Source organism: Elgaria multicarinata, chromosome 3 (genome assembly GCF_023053635.1).
Source record: "Elgaria multicarinata webbii isolate HBS135686 ecotype San Diego chromosome 3, rElgMul1.1.pri, whole genome shotgun sequence".
Taxonomy (NCBI): domain Eukaryota; kingdom Metazoa; phylum Chordata; class Lepidosauria; order Squamata; family Anguidae; genus Elgaria; species Elgaria multicarinata.
This window is the reverse complement of record NC_086173.1, coordinates 71,708,095-71,721,400: the sequence shown is the minus strand read 5'-3', so window position 1 is coordinate 71,721,400 and position 13,306 is coordinate 71,708,095. Positions and strand designations below refer to the sequence as shown.

The window sequence follows — 13,306 nt, the reverse complement described above, 5'->3', positions numbered from 1 at the left end:
TGTGTGTGTGTGTGTGTGTGTGTGTGTGTGTGTGTGTGTGTGTGTGTGTGTAGGTATGAAATTGACTAGAGGCTTCCCTAAACTTTGCCTTTCAACTTCTGTAGAAGTCCCCTCTTTGGAGGCAGAGTACCTGTGTTAGAGTCACAAATAGCATGGCTATATGGTGGGAATGGGATGGAGTTGCATCTTTCGTCATTACTGATGTTATGCATGCTAGACATACAATCAAACAGCAAAATTCCTCCAGATTGTAATAGCTTTGCTATCAGGGGAAAGGAATTTACTCTTCTAGCAACAATTTATTGCAGTTTAAGTGATGGGAAAATGCAATATCACTAAACAGGAAGCACATCCTAGAAGGAAAATTTCTGAATCCTGTGCAGCAAATGAGCCATGGCCCTGCATTTGTTGCCCAATATACTGATCAGGTTGTAAATTAATCCCTTCCTCCATTTACCATATTAAACTGATGACAGTTTGCAAACCTGCACAACTTTTCCTAGAATATTTCTTTCTGTCAAAGCAAAATATTAGCACAACGTTTTGTCCCGTGATGATACAAAAAGAGTTTCTGCTCACAATAGATGGTTAAGCAAGCTACTGATGCTGTGCTACCATACGCAGTCCAGCTTGCTAGAGCAAAAGCAGCAGAAGTTTTGTGATTAGCAAACAGAATGTTGAATATTGTTTCAACCATTTAAACTTCAATAATTCATTAAACTTTTAAGCAGCAGGTCTCTCTGGTCAGGCTTTATTAGCATGCTTCCAAATGAAATAAATTCTAGTCAGTGTCTCTTGAGGGAGGCGAGATTGAGTTTGTTGCATTCAGAGACACAGCTCAGTTGGTGATGGCATACAAAATCCTTGCACGCTGAGTATGTCCAAGTAGTAAAAAGCTTTCATCAAAAAAGGTGGTTGGGAGAAAAATCTTGACTCATTTCCTTCAGGGTTTCATTACATATAAAGTCTCACATTCCTACGTTGCTCTTCAGATGGCTGTTACATGACATTTTCAAAAAGCTGTAAGGATCTCATGATATTGTCATCCTGGAAGCAACAAGAAAACACACCACGCATATTTATGTTGCATACAAAAGTGGTTCTGCCAAAGCTGGAGTACTGGAAATAGATTTAATTTTTTAAGGACCATAAATATATCTGAAGGTAACTATGGCCTGGTTCACACTGTGCCCTGCACATAGATTGTATAAGAGAGCCTTCCCCAACATGGTGCCCTTCAGATGTTTTGGACTACAACTCCCAGCATTCCTGACAATTGGTCATGTTAGCTGGGGGGCAAATGGGAGCTGAAGCCCACAATATCTGGAGGGCAACCGATTGGGTAAGTCTGGTTCATGCATGGGAGTGAACTTCAAACTTGTGCAACCTTCCCAAATTTGGATGGAACCTCAAGTGTCAACAGGGTCCTATTTGTGCAAATGCTCTACAAAAAGGCTCCACTCATCCACTCTGCCTGCCCCCGCTCCTTTCAGGTTGATCAATTACATGAATTGGGCTTAGCAACATTGGACCCATCATGTGTGAAACCTAAGACCCTACAACCAGCCTTCTACAACCTGGTGTCCTCCAGACATTTTGGACTACAATTCCCAGCATTCCTGGCCATTGGCTTGCTGGCTGGGACTGATGGGAATTGATGGCCTAAATATTTGAAAGACATCATGGTTGGAAATCTTGCATTGGAATATATCTTCTAGTTTATTTCCAGCTTCCTTGGAGACAGAGACCTTGCCTCCATGATGCATGCCTTGGTAATTTCCCAGTCTATATTACTTGTACAAAATATATAAAAGCCTGGTGTCAAGAAAACATTATTGTGATAGCAACAGTAGCATGGTAAAAGCTGGGTGTGGCCAGCAGAGAACTCAGAGCATCTTGGGACCGGGGGAGGGGGAATTCTCTTTTCCACCCAAATACCTGCACTCCTAATGTTTTGAACTGAATGCCATCTCCTCTGCCTAGTTTCATGGCACAGAGAGCTTGCAACAGACCAAGGTCCTGACCTTTCATCAAGCCATAAGGTAATTTTCTCCTATATATACATGGTAATATATTAATCCATTTATTCTAAAACATAAGAAGCCATTAGGAATTCTAGTTCCTATATATGGAGCTGACTTCAGGTAGCTTTCATTGAAGGTAGATGCCATGATAAGTCAAAGGCAAGTAGGGAAAGGCAAACAAGCCCACTGGGTATTGAATTTTGCAGAGTACCCATTTCAACAAAACATTTTAAAGCAATTACCGCCATTCATTTCTCTGCAGTTTCTACACTTTTCCTTTGAATCTGCTCAGAGTGGTAGGTAAAAGGGATACTGAAAGCTGCTATGTGTATTCCTGTGATTTGTCTTGTGTTCTAGAAGTATATGAAAAAAGTAAAACCTGAGTTTCAACATACGTTCACCTTCTCTGCTTACATGTGTTTTCTTATGTGTACTTTAATTCTGATGAAGGTACACATCTTTGCTCATGTTATTTGAGTTTCTTATTTTGTTTGTTACAGACAACCTGTGTTTCTGCCATGATTTGTGTGATTTGTCATTCCAGATATATGCACAATGGGTGGATAAAGACAAACCATGAGCTACGTGGGGAAAAAAAGCCAATCTGGAGTGGGAAGAGAGTATAGTGTTTTTCTGCCTATACGTCATTTATTAAAATTCCACTTGGTGGGGCTATGGAATATCATATGGTGATTCAAGAGTGTCCCTAAGGATTAAAGGTTGGGTTTGAGAGTCAGGTGCAAGAAGTAGTAAACATGAGAATGTCCTTATAGTGTGTGACTGCATGGATGAGTGTCTGAAAAAAATAAACACAGGTTTAGATGACCACAAATGCACCAATTTATTTGGCCAAAACCAATTAGCATATGAAGTGGCTCTAGATCTAGTTGCATTTCTTCAGTTTTTGCACATGTTTTTACTTAATGCTGGATAAATGCCCCATGCTACTTTGTGCCAGCCATCTGTCTTTTTAATCTGAGACCCCACTTCAGGGCTGTGATACACTATAAACAACTTGGGATGCAGGGTAAACACAAATGCCAGCAAATGAAGTTTGTTTTGACCTATGGCTATGAGACTTCAATAGTACACAAGGAGTCAATTAGAAACTGGTGCTCATATTTCCTTCCTAATCTGAAGTAATTTTTCTCCCACTGAAGACTTCCCTATTAGTAAGCATATTAATGTATCTTCTGCCATATTATTCCAAATGGGACGGGAATCTAAAATGATATTAACTCCTTGCCATCATAAATTTGAATATGGTGATCCAAGTATCCATATTCAATAGTAAAGGAAATTGGATTTCACAAACTAATTGCAAGTGGAGAAAATAGAACTAGTCTCAGATTAAAACATCCATTGAGAATCTAAATGAAAGGTACAAGCAGGTGCCTTTAAAAGCCCGACATGCCTTCTCCTCACTGGAAACCTTTGTGGAAAGGGGGTGATTAGTAGCAAAGAAGCAGATATTGAGCTAATCTCCCCTTGACATCTCTATGCTTATCACTACCTTCTCCTGATGTTGCTTCACACCAAAAAATCTTTTGGGATTTTCTTACACAGACTGAATTTCATTTGTGCCATGTTTACTTTTTTATGTCTTTTGAATACCAACCTGGTATCTGTGAGGATGAAAGATGGTTTAAAATACTTTAAATACATTAATACATAAAATATTTTGTGTAGTGTTTAAACAAATCCTTAAAGAAAAGAGCAGCAATCCACTATATTCCATTGAATAATATTCTAGGTGCCTAGTTTCTATCTTCTCTTTCTTAAAATTTCATGTCAATCTGCCATTTCACTTTTATCTTGAGCTTGCAAAGACACTTTTCCTTTATTTTTTTCATGACAATAAGGGCCACAGAATCTACACAGAATCTTGCACAAGTTCACACAAGACTAGTTAAGTTTCCTTTTGGAAAATACCTATGCATTTGCCCACTACTTCCGTCTTATACTAATTTCTTAAGTAACCGGAGGGCATGAGGTGGAAGTCACTATTAAATCACTTTAAATCACATTGTAGTACTAAGCAGGAGTTGTTAGTGCATATTCTACATTGTGTACATTTATTAAAAGAAGGAGGTCAATACCTTGTGCTGTTATTGCATGAGGACCTCCGCGTGCCGTAGTATGGTAATGGGCTGGCTCAGCCATCATGTGAAGCCAGGGTTCTGCAGGAATGCTGGTTAGTACCACTTAAGAGCAGCGAGCTGGTGTACGCCACCCGACTGATGCTGCTGCAAGCAGGAACGGCTGAGCAAACCCCAGAACCCTATATCTCCAAGTCATGTTCTGCTCTAGCTGGGTGACTGCGAGCACAGTTCCTTGCACGTTTACATAGAAGTAAGTCCACTGTGTTCAATGGGGCTCACTCCCTTGTAACTGTTTTTATAACTAAGGCCATAGCTAGGTGGGGCGAAATCCCGGGCCGATTCCCGGGATCATCCCTGTGCGTCCACATGACGCACAGGGGATCCTGGGAACAGGGAGGGATGATCCCTCCCTTGCCCCAGGATCTCACTCTCTCCTTCGAGCCTGCTTTTTCCATGGTCTTGGAACGTGTGTGCGGGTGTCACGGTTTGTCCCAGTTCCTCATGAGGAGCTGGGACCCACGCATTGGGGGTGGGGTGGGTGAGCGGGGAAATTAATTTTAAAATAAAAAATCCTACTTTTTGTGCATGAGCGTTCGTGCGCTCTGCTCCTTTAAGGAAAAAAATGGCAGCTGCGACATCCTCTCCCTCCGAGGTCATCAAGCACCGCGTGTAAACAGAGGGGGAGATCTTGCGATAAAAATATCACGAGATCCTCACTCCTCTGTCGTGCTAGACCAGGTAGGTCTAGCTGGGGCCTATGTAACAGCAGACTAACAGCACAATCCGATGCATGTTTACTCAGAAGTAAGCTCCACTGAGTTCAATGCAGTTTACTCCTAGGTCAGTGTGCAGGACACAAAGCTCTCTCCCCTATATACATCCCCTTCGCCCTCACTTATTTCACACATTTTATTTCACACATTTTCCCTAGGTACATGTGTGGACAACCCCCATCTCTGCAGACTTCAGCCCTGTGGGCAGCACCAGTAAATGCTGTATGTCACTTCTGCATCTTGGCTTCCCTATTGCAAGTGAAATCCAGCAACTAGTTTTGAATGTTATGAGGAAGGTGAGCCATAATGACCTGCATGGAAACACTCAGCATTTGGTTGAAGTGAAATCTAAGCTTCCTGGCATGAAGCAATCTCTTGACTGGCTTTACTGTGAAGGAAGTCTGTTCTTACCTCCTGACATGACTCAATAAACTCATCCAAAGTTACGACACCATCTTTATTTTTATCCATTTTCTGTAAAATAGAGAAACAAACACTTTTGAGTTTACAAGCCTAATGTATTTATAAAATATACCAAAATATTAAACGGATAGCATCCAAATAAAACTATACAGTTTTGCAGATTGGTTCTACTGCCCAGTTATAAAACAACTGGCAATATAGTAGCTATGCATTTAAAACAGCAGGGATAAAAGCACACTGACAAAGAGAAAATTACCTGGAAAAATACTTCTACGTGCTGCCTTGGTGTATCTTCTTTCAGCACTGGGTAGGTGTATTTGCCCATCATGTCATAAATTGCCTTTACGATATCCATCATTTCCTGGAATTGTGACAATCAAAATATAAGGGAAGCATCAAACAGGGCTGTGGCAATGACACACAAGGCTGATCATTCTTCCCAGTGTTAACTTGCAATCAAAACAGCGCAGCTGATTGGTGTGGCAATTGTTGTGGGTTTTCTAACACAAATGAGCAGCTTTGCGGTGTTTTAGATTTCAGTGCATATGAATGTTGCACATGATGAAATGTAAGATTCACAAGATACTATTCCACATTTAAGTTCCAAAAACTAGCAAAGGTACACTTTCAAAATTGTAGACTTATATGTGACGGGCCATTAGCCCAATGAACATCTGTTTCACAAACAGCTTATCAATGCTATAAAGTCAATAACAACATGTACAAAAGAAAATGCAAACTGTGTTTGATGCAATACATTGCTCTTCTAAAGTAATGCTAACAATAAGATGTTTGTTTGCTTCCTTGTTTCACCAAAAACAACAAAGAATCTTGTGGCATCTTAAAGACTAGAGAATTTATTATGGAATAAGATTCCTGGACTTCTGACGAAGGCTCTTCATCAGACTCTAATCTATGAAAGCTTAAGCCTTACTGAATGTATTGGTTTACAAGTTGCAAGAGATTAACATGGCTCTGGACATTACTCCATCAAATTATCTTTGTACATTTTACTGATGGATGCTAGCATGGCCATCTCTATGAGCCTACTTGAACCAGTGAAGTGAACTGTAATGGTTTCTTTATGTACCGAAAGTGGCATAATCTTTTTAATTTTTCAATTTGCAATGCAATAGTAAAAATAATCATGTATACTTTACACAAAAATGTATACCAGCATTTGAACAGAAGGAACTGGCTTTGACCAATTTTGTGTAGGAAAATACAGCATAGCCCTCTAGGCTACTAATGGGGACTGCTGATGTCTCGGGACCAAAGCACACGTTACTTTAAAGCTACCAGCTATGTCTTTCCCCCTTTTTAGTCTAGTGTAAGAGCTGGAGTCCTGATCTGGATCAGGCCTGTGCTAGCAATTATATTGTTTAGATATTTAAAATATTTTAAAATACCTCATTTTTAAAAAACAACAACAACACAATATTGCCAGTGTTCAATTGCCAAATAGTGATGGGGACCCCTGCTCCTTCAAAATAATAATAATAATAATAATAATAATAATAATAATAATAATAATAATGGGAGATATACCTACTTGTTATGTCTTTACAGTAATGTGTGCTTTGGATCTCAGGCTGCAATTCAATACCCACTTGCAACATGGGAGTTAGTGACACTGAAGTCAGTGGGATTTACTTCTGAGTAGACATGTATAGGACTGTGCCACAATCATAAAAAACAACACAATCATCTGATTCCTTTGAGGTAATAATAGGCCTTATGCACCTTAGCCTGTTCATTTTCAAAGAAAAGCACACATTCTTTGCAAACATTTCCTGGCACAGCTTGTGGCTCAAAAAGAGATAATTAGTTCATGTAATTTGTTGAACATATTGAAGGAGGTTGTTGCCATGAAAATCAGCAAAGTTGTTAAGGACTAAAATGGCCAAGTTGGCATATGGTGTTCCATGCGTTGTGAATTTTTCTGTGAGACTCATTATTACTGTGGCCATTAATGTGTTGTGAACTTATTCCCTGTATTCATCTTCTTCCAAGGAAACTGGTTGGCGAGATCCAAGTCAGACATTTTGTTCTTTCAAAGCCTTGTCTCAGGCAAGATATATCCAACAACCACATTGCTTCCTGTTTTTTGCAAGATACATTCCACATATTTGTCTGCTGTTCCTCTTAACTTTGTTAGTTCTGTATATATGTGTTTTCTATGTGTGCTGTGACCCAGTGCTTCATTTCTATTGATTTCTATTGGAAACAGCTACAAAGGAGTGTCACAAACACTTATTACTTAATTTTATTATCTGTGACATGAGTGGTAACTAGTGGCACACTTCTCTTTCACTCACCCATGCCTGTGACACTTTGAAGTCTTTTTAATTTTTTAACTTTTAAAAAACTTCTGTGATTCTAGAAGCTTTCCTTTAGAATTTGCAACTCCATTGAAAACATTCTTCTATCTTTTTCAAATCTATAGTAATGAAAAAGGCTTATGTCTTTCTGTCTGGCCATAGCTCCAAGACCATGATACTTAGATGCTTGAAACTTTAAAGGCATACTAAGGGAATATTGTGTATCTCTAGAGGTATTTGTTTTTTACTACATTACATAATTTCAATTAATGTAAATGTGTAAGTGTGTTTGAAGCCTGCAGTACCATCTTCAGTCACTAGGAAGCAGACATCCCCAACCAGCCCACAGCTTTGCAGTTGGGACAGTTAAACCTAAGGGTGGGGGGGGGAGGGAGTAGTCCAAGGGACAGTTATATAGTTGCCCCTTCCCTCTCTGCCATGGGGCAGACTTCTACCTTGGGGGGTCTTAGGGTGCGCCATGGCAGGGGCCATGCCTTGGGGTACCAGCAGTCATGGCTTTACTCAGATGTGGCAGGCAAACGTGTCCAACTCTGAGAGGTAGCTATTGTTGCTTGAAGGCTTCACTGTATCAAGTTAATTCCTATTTGAAGCCATGCCAGGTATTTATTTAGTAAATTTATTTATTTATTTATTTATTTATTTATTTATTTATTAAACTTATATACCGCTCCCATAGCCAGGGCTCTCTGGGCGGTTTACAGAAATTCTAAAATTGAGGTAAAAACAAGTATACAAAATTTAAAACTCTAAAACACAGAACATACATACATAAAGCATTAAAAACCGATTAAAAACTAAACATGTGGGTAATTAGGATGTGCCGCCATATGCCTGGGCAAAGAGGAAAGTCTTAACTTGGCGCCGGAAAGATAGCAGCGTTGGCGCCAGGCGAGCCTCATCAGGGAGATCATTTCACACTCTGGGGACCACCACCGAAAAGGCCCTATCCCTTGTTGCCACACTCCGAGCCTCTCTCGGAGTAGGCACCCGGAGGAGGACCTTAGGTGTTAAATCACTGGATGAATGCCAGGAAGACTTACCTAATCGTTTGTAGCATTGCCCCACCATTTGGTGAGATCTTGCATTCTCAGTTTTATGGTTTCCCTATCTACTGCTAGACCAAAGGCACAATTTCTGCCTCTTTAAGAAAAGGAAAAGCCAGGGACTCGGCAATCACTGTTCTCTCCCTGCAGCAAAGTGACCTGCAGTCCCACCCAGGAGAGGGGAAAGAGCAAGCTGCATTATGCCTGCATATATTTTGCATTCTCAAGTATTGGAATTCGTAGTTCCTATCTAGAAAGGTCATTAGTAACGTGCACACCTACCTATTACTTAACACATATCAAAAGCAAACTCATCATTAATCTTTCCTTCAAAAACGTACATGAGCAGCTTTGGCTCAAAGCCAGCACTAGTAGAATAGGCACCACGTAATGATCTGGGTTGACCTGTTTTCCGCCAGCTGTGCCAGGCATTGAATTACATGCTACGCCTCCCCCTCCTCTTTTCCTTCCCAAGGCTGGCTATGATGTCAACACTGTAGACAAGCTCACCTCCTTGTTTATATAGCCATCTTTGTTTATGTCATACAGATTAAATGTCCATCGTAGCTTTTCATGAACTGTTCCTCTCAACAGAATGGATAGTGCCGTCACAAAATCCTGTTACAGGGGGCAGGGATGGGGGTGGGAAAGAACACAAATATATTTTAATTGACAAAGAAAGCTCTCTCTGAGCCTTTCTGTAGAAGAATGTATGTAAAAAGAAGCTCTGTTCTAAAATTCATGTCTCTTCTTTCCCTCATATAATAAAGCTCAAATATATCATTGGCAATGGCTTCATTAATTCTAAGGAGATTGCAGTGTGACTTGAGGATTCTGCATACAAGGCAAACTTTTAAAAGTTGCTGTCTACCTAGGAGATATGGGAGCCAAGAGTCTGACTTGGAGTTGCATAAAGCAGCTGCGCGTTTGTCCCATTTTGCTTCTGTTGGTTTTGTATGTTTTGTTGAGGAGCTAGAGATGGATACAGCATCAGTGGTCAATAGCATATTTAAAATGTGCCCATTTTAGAAGTAAAACAGAATTCTCAACTCATTGAGCTTTGCTAAAGTCAGCAGCTATCTTAACTCAGAGTACTGAACAAGAATGCCAAAGGTTAGAGATGCAAATGGCTCAGACTTTATTAAGCATTTCAAATGTATCATCTCTGTTCATCTCAATGGGACTTGTGTAGGAAGTAAGTTCAAGGGGGTACACAAAGAATGGGAAAGATGATACCATATATATGATCAATTTCTGTTGATTATATTAAGTGCCAGATCTACAACTTTGTTCTTCACAGAGAAATAAAAAGCTAAGGGTTCAAAATGAGAAAATATGAAACCAAGTAAGATGATGCAAGAATAGTCAGAACCACCTATGCTTCCTTTACCTCAAACTTCACGGATCCATTCTGTGCTGTATCAAATGCATTAAAGAGATAATGGGCATACATACTAGCATCTGAAAAACACAAACACAATGAGAGGGTGTACTGTTAAAATAATGAAAATAAGTGTATATATGGCTGAGCTGAATTTTCTCTGGTTTCACTATTTGGTCCAAATGCATATGTAGCGAGTTAGATTTGATTATTTGCTAGAACCACAGTCACTAAGAGCACGTGAAGCTCATTTAGAGAGAGGGCAATGCTGCCCATACCAGTCATATAGTTGACCATAGCCAATTAAGGATCTCAAAACAAGGATCTCCAAAAATATCTGAGAGAGACTTTTCTGAAGAAAAAGATTTTTGTGAAACTGCCTCCACACAGTGCCTTTGGGTCAGGCCTAAGAATATGTACAAAGGAGTCACATCTCCAGTGCTTGCAATTGTTCTGATATTGCCAAATGGATATTGAAAAGAGAGAAAAATAATTTCATGACAAATGTTAAAATCACGAGAATTGGAAGCTTGTAGAGTCAATTTAGGTTTAACTAAACATACTTTGATTCATTGGAGGTGCCTGTTAGCCCTGCATTCAAATCACATTGGACCTGTTCAGACAACACACTACACCATGGTTAGGCCACTGATCCTTCTGCAGCAAATGGTTCATGAGCGTGTTTATACTGTGGTTATGTAGCCACTATTGATTGATTTGATTTATTACATTTATATACCGCCCCATAGCTGAAGCTCTCTGGGCGTATTACAAATTGGTTCACACAACATGCTAAGCCATAATGTTTAGCTCAAAATGCTTAATCACCATGGCTTGGTGTGCTGGCTGAACAGGGTCTCTATAGGGAGATCGGTTTCCTTAAGCAATCATGCATAATTTCATAATGAAAGGCTGCAAGAAGCCAGTGACTCCTTGCAGTATGTTAAGCTACCTTCTCTTTCAGGAAATATACATTGTTCCAGAATGATCTACAGTTTTGTCTGACTCATGGCTTCTGAAACCTGAGCTTTGCCTCATAAATGAAATGACCTTCACTCACCCCCATGTGGGAAAAACTGTGCATAGATCTGTTTAAATGTCTCTTCATTAACGGCTCCACTGGGACATTCCTTTTGAAAACAAGGAGTAAAAACAGTTAAGATTTGTGTTCCCAAATACAGTCAAAGGGAATGTTACTTGTTCCAAAATACTGAAATATTAATGATAACTCTATCAGATGAGTGCACTCTGTACAGATGGTATGTTACCCAAGGAAATCTCTTTTGGTGGTTTCAATTGCCCAGTTCCGATCACACCACCACGTTCGAAAAGGAGAATTGCAGAACTGACCATCACATCTGGATACTTTCAATTATCATTTCTCTTCATTCTTCCTGATTTCAATACCAGGGCATCCAGGTAGGTGAGTTCTAATGCAAGCACAAGGATTGTAGCTAACAATACATTTGGAAGTGCAAATATCTAGGGAATAGGTTCAAAAGCAGCATTTTATCTTTCAGATATTTAAATATCTTTAAGGCGCAAGATGGTTAGACAGAAGAGAATGAAATGAATGGATGAGAGTTAAGTAATCCCTCACTTGCAGACACCACCTGCTGACAAATAACAATGGTAAAAATTGAAGTGCTAAGGAGAGAGCGAGCATTTGAAGAAATGGACAATGAGTCCAATCCCACTGAAGTTAAGCACTGTTAAATCCTATTGATTTTACTTTGGGAAAAACGATATGCCTAACCAGATTAAATCAGAAAATATTCTTCAGAAAGGAGACAGAAGAGAAAGAGAACATGAACACACAGAGAGAGAGAGAGAGTAGTCAAATATAGTAGTCAAAAACATTATTATGCAATGATTCTTTATCTGCTGAAAACTTTTCCCAATGCCTTTGACCAATTTCCCCATATCAAAAGACATATCAAACAAACGTATAAAAATAAAGGAACCAAAGACACAATCCTATGCACGTTCAGACAGAAAAAAGTCCTACAGTTCCCAGCATTCCCAGCTATGCTGACTGGGGAATACTGGGAGTTGTAGGATTTTTCTCTGTCTAAACATGCACAGGATTGTGCCTTTAGCCGTTCAGAACTTTGTGACATGAGATAGAGAACATGGTCTTAAGGGCTCCATCACACCAGCGATTTAGTGCACTTTCACCATGCTTGGTGTGTGGATTTGCAGCACAGTACTCATATGACAAGTGTGCCTGTCCTGCTGACACCCCGCCTTTTCCTAGCTCTTTCTGTGTTTTCCTAGAATGCCTAAAGTCTGGATTATTGTCGCTAAGTGCACTTAATGCACCCTTAAACCTCTGTATAGTGCTGTATTCTCATGTTTTCCTTTGTTGGGTCGGTGTGCTGTGACGGCAGTCTTGCTGTTGGCTTGAATGGATTGCATCAGGTCCTGGCAGGGAAAAGTGATCTCTCCCAGCAGCCGGTTCCAAGCCTCAATATAAAACCCAAACCTTGCATCCCAGGCTGAAAAGTGGTTTTTTAAAAATTGTGCAATGCCTGAATCTCTGCAGAGACAGGACTGTACTCCCTTAATGCCCCCAAGGAGCCAGACAAAAGAGTCATTCCATTTTTGCTGGTCAGAAAGGTGGTGTGGTTGAAGTACTCATCTGACAGAACCTGCTTGTATTTGTCTTGTTAAAATGGGGTGTGAGTGTGGGGGAGAAGCAACCAATGAACTGGAGGGAGAAAGAGAAGGGGTGGAGTGGAGTGGAGTGGACGAGCAAGCAAGTGAAAGAGCAGCGTATTCAGGTGAAAGGGACCATAAGCTTGACATGCTTATGCATCGGATGTAAAAAAAACTCGGAGACAAAGCAGGGAAAAAGTTACATGTGATGGAGCCCTAAGAGGCCCACACATCTTTCCTTTGTATTTGTAGACCAGAAACACTATACATGAAGTACATATGTTCAATTAGGGGGAATAATAATAATAATAATAATAATAATAATAATAATAATAATAATAATAAATACAGCTAAGCAATTTTGGAATAAGAAATACTAAGATCAGGCACAATTTATCGTTTGAAGTTGCTTTATCAAGTTCTCAGTAATATTCTCACTTTCAGTAATTTATTAGTAAACCTGGTTTTCCCCAAATCTCCTTGCTAACTAAGCAGACTTTTTAAAAAATGTATTATTGCATTTATGTCTTGCCTTTTTTCCTGCAAGGAACCCAGGGCAG

At 39.9% G+C, this 13,306-nt stretch overlaps 1 protein-coding gene across 1 annotated transcript in view; it reads right to left on the bottom strand.

The window, feature by feature from the left end:
- Window positions 1–310: 310 nt before the first annotated feature.
- The window catches only part of KCNIP1 (potassium voltage-gated channel interacting protein 1), a 365,586-nt gene continuing 352,590 nt past the window's right edge, over window positions 311–13,306 (bottom strand). Inside the window, exons 4-9 of the mRNA XM_063120594.1 lie at window positions 11,149–11,218; window positions 10,098–10,168; window positions 9,218–9,325; window positions 5,579–5,683; window positions 5,311–5,373; window positions 311–1,047 (exon numbers count right to left, since the gene is read on the bottom strand). Of these exons, the coding sequence (XP_062976664.1) occupies window positions 1,000–1,047; window positions 5,311–5,373; window positions 5,579–5,683; window positions 9,218–9,325; window positions 10,098–10,168; window positions 11,149–11,218 (465 nt within the window). The 3' untranslated portion in view covers window positions 311–999. The remainder of the gene's footprint in view (window positions 1,048–5,310; window positions 5,374–5,578; window positions 5,684–9,217; window positions 9,326–10,097; window positions 10,169–11,148; window positions 11,219–13,306) is intronic.